This window comes from Rhincodon typus, chromosome 41 (assembly GCF_021869965.1).
Source record: "Rhincodon typus isolate 14 chromosome 41, sRhiTyp1.1, whole genome shotgun sequence".
Lineage (NCBI taxonomy): Eukaryota > Metazoa > Chordata > Chondrichthyes > Orectolobiformes > Rhincodontidae > Rhincodon > Rhincodon typus.
The window spans coordinates 7,403,898-7,410,636 of NC_063372.1; the positions used below are offsets into that span (position 1 = coordinate 7,403,898).

A 6,739-nucleotide genomic window follows, 5' to 3' on the forward strand; every position below is an offset into this window, starting at 1 on the left:
ACGGCTTCTTGTAAAAAGTCCAGAACTTTCTTCCAACTGATTTAGAGGTCTTGCTACTTCTGAAAAATTACCAGAAACTTTCTTCACCTTCCTCCCACTCCACAGCCCGTAAAAAGGACTCCACTAACCCAGATTGTGATTAATGTAAAATCCCAAGTTAGTTTTGTGAACCAGAACCCACAGGAGGCCTTGGTGACTGAAAAGGACAGAAATAAAAAGAGGGAAAGAAAGACTGGGTCAAAGAATTGCCCAATTAGCTATTTTCCTACCTTTTCCCATAGTCCTGCAAAGTTTGCCATTCTAGTTCCAATTAAGGATTGAGGATTATTTTCCAATGTATGGATGATCTCTCAATTTCAAGACAGGAGAGAGCATCTCACTCATGACACCAACATACTAACCAACTTTTCTCTAATAAAAGCCAAGCAAGTGCCAGGCTGAAGTATTGCACTTGGATCACTGAAGGGGTGAGGGTGTGTCAAAGAACTGCACAATTAGGTGCTATTGGGGCCATACCATGACCAAAAGAACAGATGTGGATATCATACATTGGCCAGTCATTTATTGTAGGCTTAGGAGGACAGTAAAGTAGAATCTCAACCAAGTGCAAAGTAAATATTACAGATGCTGGAAATACAGCATGTCAGGCAGCATTCACTGCATTTAATCTTTAATGTAGAAAATGCTTTTGAAAGATTAAACATGCTATAATGTGCAACTATGTTCAAGGTAACTGGTCTAAACTATGCTCAAGCTTACAGGCTCCACAATTGGCATGAGTAAAGTAGCCAGGCTAGGTGAATCACTTGGAGAGGAACACTCGACATGCAAAGTGTATCCACAGAGAATAAATGCCTCTGAATACAAGCGACTGTCACCACACCATTAGAGAAGCAGGACTGCACTTATTCATTCTCATTAAAATCCTGTGGCACGTTAGAGCTGACAAAAAGTGCATGTCTAGTGCAATAGACTCAGTTTGACAAAGATCATCAACACTTTTGCGGTTCAGAAAAAAAGCAGATTAACATCTTGTCTAATCAGGAAGGGGTGCTATTTTGCTGCTCGTTCATTTTTCTTCAATGGTATTTCGGAGTTTCGAATGGGGGTTTAAAAAAAACAAAAAGATCGGAAATGGAGCGAGAGATTGTTTTACAATAAAACAGTTTTTTCCACCCTACGATTGGCCTGCTGTTGGAATCATCCATTTCTGGTATAGATATGATCATGGCAGATATTAGTTTGTATGCAGTCAATGTCAGAAGGAACAGTCAAGTCACTAAATGGCAACATCTTTGCTTGTTTTTTCGAATGTGTATTTAATTGGCTGTTTATTAAAAATACTGAACTATTAAATTTGCTTACACTGCAGTTATCAGCCATTTTTTGAACATGAAAATAAGACAACTTGTTTGACAACACTATTTTAAAAATGTTTGACAGTTAAAACTTGTTTTTTTTTCCATTTCTGAAGGCAGGAGGATATGAAAACAGGTTAACATTCGTAGCTGAAATAAATAAATGGAAGAGTGTTCTCTGTTCATGCTACAAATTCAACTCATTTACCCGCCACATACGTGCAAGAGCTGTGAGAAACATAGAAGTAAAAAATGTCCAAGAGCAAAAGAAAAATGAAAAACCCTAACTGGTGACTCATGTCACAGTCTTAAATAGGGACTGGAGTCTTACACAATTAAGTTAAGAAGTGAAAACAAACAGGACCTTTTAAAAAATGCATTTTACTTGTATTGTCTTTAACAGATTGTACACAAAGATACAAACAGATTACATTACAATTTCAAATCACAACACATTTACCAAACAATGGAGTTTTTAAAAAGACATAGTCATAGGAGATGATTATACAATCAAAGCCATTTCACTCCAATATAGAGCAACTTTAGGAGATCAGGCTGCTGGAAATTTGGAATGCTAGACCTCCCAAGTATTTGCGATTCCTTAACTAACACAGCATTCAGGATATTCGCCATAACTGGGAATTTTCATCGTTCAGCCAAAAAGTCCTCACAGGTTTGAAAAAAAATCTGAACCTTACATTTGGAATGTCAATTTTTGATGAGAGAGACAGATATTCTGACAGGGAGCAAAGAGTCATTGCTCGCTGAAACAAATTGCTTCCCAACATTATCTTTTCCTCTTCTAAAGGCATTGACTCACATTGGGGTACAGTCCAATGGGCACCAGTCTGTCTATAGCCAAATAGCCCTTCGTGTACCAGCCTAAGCAGCGAGCTGCTTGCATTGAGGGCAGCAGACCAACTGATCTACATGGCTTATTAATTGGCATCCATCTGGGGAATGAATTTGCACTACATACATAACAAAGTGATGAAATGAGAAACACATTGGAAAAAGGCATTCGGTAATAGTTAATTTATAGACTAGTGTGGTGAAAAAAAAAACTATGCTCTCCAAATTGTATTTCCATCCATTGTACTTAAATTTGACTGTGATGAAAAAAACATTTAATATGTAGCAAGAGCACCAAAGATGACAAACATTGTTCATTGCAACCAGAGGTCAATTTCACTGCAACCAATTCCATTCTACTTCTCAAACACACTTGCTGTCTGCCAATACATTTTTACAAGCTGATTATTTTTCAGCTAAATTGGTTTCAGATTTTAACAAGCATTCTATATTAGTTTCATTCATACATATTCTCACAGCTTAAATCTTCCAGGATGCCTATTTGATACAAGACACTTGGCAAACTCATGTTTTGGAGTTAAAACTGTGAACACTTCTCAACCTCCTCCTCCAATTCATAATGCTGAAGGTATGAATGCAAACTGTCCATTCAGCTTTTTCAAATCATTTGGATTGATATAAAGACTAGCCCACAACAACCAGCTTGGATCTATCTGGATTTCTTTCTATAATTACCTTTTTAAACACTGCAAGAGAGAGTTTTGTTGCATTTGAGAAATCAAAATTATTTTCAACCATCACAATCCACGTGGTTGGTCGGAGTGAAGTTCAACACAAACAAATGGTGGAGTCATACAAAGACCTCCAGAGAAATCAGGCAAAGCAGCTGCAAGGATAAACACTGAGTCATCCCAAACTGTCAAAATGGCCACTACCCTTCATAAAGGATGTTTCAAGCTAGCATCAACAGAATAGGACTTCACTCAAGTTCAACTTTAAGAACTTTAAATAGCCGTCAGACTTGGCTCACTCCTCTCCTAAATTCCAAACAATCAACCTTTATCCTGGTTGGTACTGGGATGCTGAGCAAAGTCACATCTATTCTGCTCAAGTAGCAACTGCAAAGTTCCCTCCAAGTTTCTGTCCAACTGTACTGACATCTACTGATATGCTTGGCTTCCAGCACAAGTACTTCACACCATTGATGCCTGTTCTTTTGCAGAAATCACCACTTCTGAATCTTTTACAGGCTTACACAGCTTAAATCAACTCTTATATTCAAATAAAACCTAAATAGTATCCCAGAACAAATTATATCTTACAATTATCTACCACTGCTGCAAACTAGCCTAATTTGTAACTGCAATTAATTATGCAGCACTATTTTAGGAGCAACATTTGAAATTACTTTCTGCCTGGGACAAAGACCGAATGACCAAGATGCAGGGATGTAATTAGAGTTATTTGTCAAACATTTTGCAGTGACAGGAGTTTTCAATTTCCAAATTTTGATGCCATCATGAGGAAGTTCCTCACCAATAGGAGTCAGAAGCACTGCAGGGGAGCCAGACAGTCACCACAAGGAAACCAGAAGAGCCAGTACCCACGTGCACCCTTCTAGCAATTGGTTATGCAGTGCAGGCTATGGTGGACAGAAATGCATCAAAGGTGACCACCACTTCTAAAAATTGGCTTACCATAATATCTGCAAGCTGTTACACAAAAAAAAGCTTTGGACTCCGGTGGAAAAAACAACCCAAATGCCTAAACTAACACTAGCAATTTTATAATAAACCCACACAGAGATTAGTGGCTAGAAAGCATTAATCATCTGGTTTTTGATGTTGGAAATGGGAATGATTTGTCGACAGCTCATTTATTTATACAGACTACACTTGTGTACAGATACCTCTCTAATCCGCCGTGCTGGCAGATAACTCAAGTTAGTGCCATTCAAATCTAGTAGAAATGAAATGCAATTCAATTCAATCCTTCAATCGAGTGAAGTTCTGCCTTTGGGCCAGGCAGAAAGCAACCCGAATGTTTGCAGAGATGCAATTTGAGCTCCTGACACACTTAATCCATTAACAGAACAAAAAAGGTTAATGATGTAAAAACTATTACCAAGCAATGGGACAACGAGTTTGGCTTCATTAACATCCTTAATGCCAACATTACCCACTCCATTTACAAAACACCAGTTTAGTAAATACTAAAGAAAATTGCCAGCAATCAGTGCAGCTTAGAACTCCAGTAATTTTGCATTGAAACAAGTAATACAATGACAACCATCTCATCTCTTCTGCCCAAATCTTAACCAAAAGATTCACATTTACGACTTAGTATTCTCTGACAGTTAAATTAGTAAATCTCACTTAAGCTCTAATTTTCTTCACTGCATGGTTAAACCTGGGCGTGCTCAGTCAGCAGTACTTGTCACTGCTTCTATTAAATGATTCTGGAAGGTGCATGATCTGGAGAAATATCCTGGAGGACTTTCCCGAACAGCATCTTGCAATAATTAAGACGGTCAAAACTCTTCAAACTTAGTCACTTTATAAAAAAATGTGTTTCCATACAGAAAATGCACACTTCAGCTTTATTCTGAACAGCTTTCAGCACTCCTAACCCCAGTTTCCACTATTACTGGCAGACATGGAAATGCTTCAGAATGTAGCCATTTTGACAGGCACTACTTGAAAACAGTTTAAAATAAAAAAATGGAAGGAACACCAACCAATAAACAGTAAATTAGAAAAGACACTGGCAACATCCAAAGATGGAAAACACTTTAAATAAAACAGACTAAAACCACATTTTTAAAAAAAACATATTGCACAGAATATGTAATGTAAACATTTAACTGTTTGAAATATCTGCCTTTTTGGATTAATTCCATTTCATAGTAGTTGCGTAACTGTTAGATAATGAGGTCTCACTCATTATGGTAATTCCAGCTTCGACTGATGTAAACAAAGTTTGGTTTCTCGAAGGTGGGAGAGAGAAATTTGAGGCATCCCCAGGAGTCCAGGGATTTGCTGAAAGGAACTGTCCAATCCTGAGTTTAAAAGTTCATGTTCCTTGAACCTGGAATCACGAGAAGGCCTTGGAACTTCGAAACCCAACTGATAGCAGCATTCACAGTGTAGTGTTGACATTATTCAGTCCCTTTTGTGGCTGGTCCATCAAACATAACCATCCAACAATGTTACACAAATCCTTTGCTACTTGCTGGACCCATCTTGGCAGAGGTGCGGGATCTGGTGACCGGAAGAGGCAATCTGTCCAAGCCTGAAGAAATAACGTTGAAAAGAAAGTTAGAATCACAAGTCAATTCATTCACAAATATTTACAGGTAGTGAAAGACCTCATAAAAAGTTAAATGTCTATTTTCATCTAATTTCCCCAGTTCCAACTCAATTTAAAAACTAAATTTTGTACACTCTCCTCTGTGCGAGTGCTCAGTTTTTTCATCATCCACGTGCAATGGTAGGACAAGCAAATCCAGATTCCAACCCATGAACTCCCAGCCTACAGGCAAGTGCTGCACAATATTAACATTTAGAACAAGGTTTACACCTTGCCACGCTGAATATCTGATAACTGCCATCACACAATTGCTCAGTGAAGCTAGTGATAAAATTATTTCCAAAGACAAATTTGCCTCAAGATCTGTAATCCTCAAACAAGCAGGAAGACAAAAACTCAGATTCTAACAATCTAGTTCATGTAACCCACCTCTTTGCTGAGATAAGTCAGCAGTACAAGAGAGTTTATGGTCTATTTTAAACTAATCTTATCAAATTTAATTATAAATAACTTAGCATTTTTTTACAGTCAGAATTCATTGTGATCAAGAAGTCCCCACTGTGAGCCCAGGCCTAGTCAGGCCCGTTTAAATTTTTTTTAATATAATCTTTCCATCCAGAAATGGAAGTTAATTATTTTAGAACACAGAATTCAAGTCAATAATGCTCAAGTTCTTTCCATATTTTGGATTTATTCCAGCTGGTCAGAGAGTTTAGTTATTGTCAAAGTTTGCCCTTGGTCAAATAAATTATTCAAAAAGAAAAAAATGAATGTGAAAAATCAAAGGCACATTTGTCAATTGGGCAACTTAAGTGTCTGCAAAGCAACAGAACAAAAATTTTACAACGACTTTACAGACAAAGCATCCTGAAATATTTAGTCTGAGTAACCACTTACATTTTATTAGGATATCTGACACAGACATGACAGACCAAATGGCCTCCCTAGTATCATAACATTTTCTATATTTTATTAGGTAGAAGTATCACAGGCAGGGGTGAGCCATCGGAGGAAAACCCCAGCATCTACTGTTCAGTTTGAAAGAAACAAACAGTTATATCCAGATATCCATATCTACTACATGGCAGGTGATGTTGATAGTCACACAAAACAGGGGCCACTAAAACAGAAAGCTAGCCTCTGCCATACCACACCAACAAGACAGAGCAGCAAGGGGAGAACATAGAACATAGAACAGTACAGGCTCTTCGGCCCATGATGTTATGCCGAACTTTTACCCTAATCCTAAGGTCTATCTG

The 6,739-nt window shown here is 37.8% G+C and overlaps 1 protein-coding gene across 2 annotated transcripts in view; it reads right to left on the reverse strand.

Moving 5' to 3' along the window:
• Nucleotides 1–1,720: 1,720 nt before the first annotated feature.
• Nucleotides 1,721–6,739, reverse strand: part of lmbr1l (limb development membrane protein 1-like) — a 46,342-nt gene continuing 41,323 nt past the window's right edge. For both annotated transcript variants that reach the window (XM_048619012.1, XM_048619013.1), the window contains exon 17: nt 1,721–5,462. In XM_048619012.1, coding sequence (XP_048474969.1) covers nt 5,380–5,462 — 83 coding nt within the window. In that variant the 3' untranslated portion in view covers nt 1,721–5,379. The remainder of the gene's footprint in view (nt 5,463–6,739) is intronic.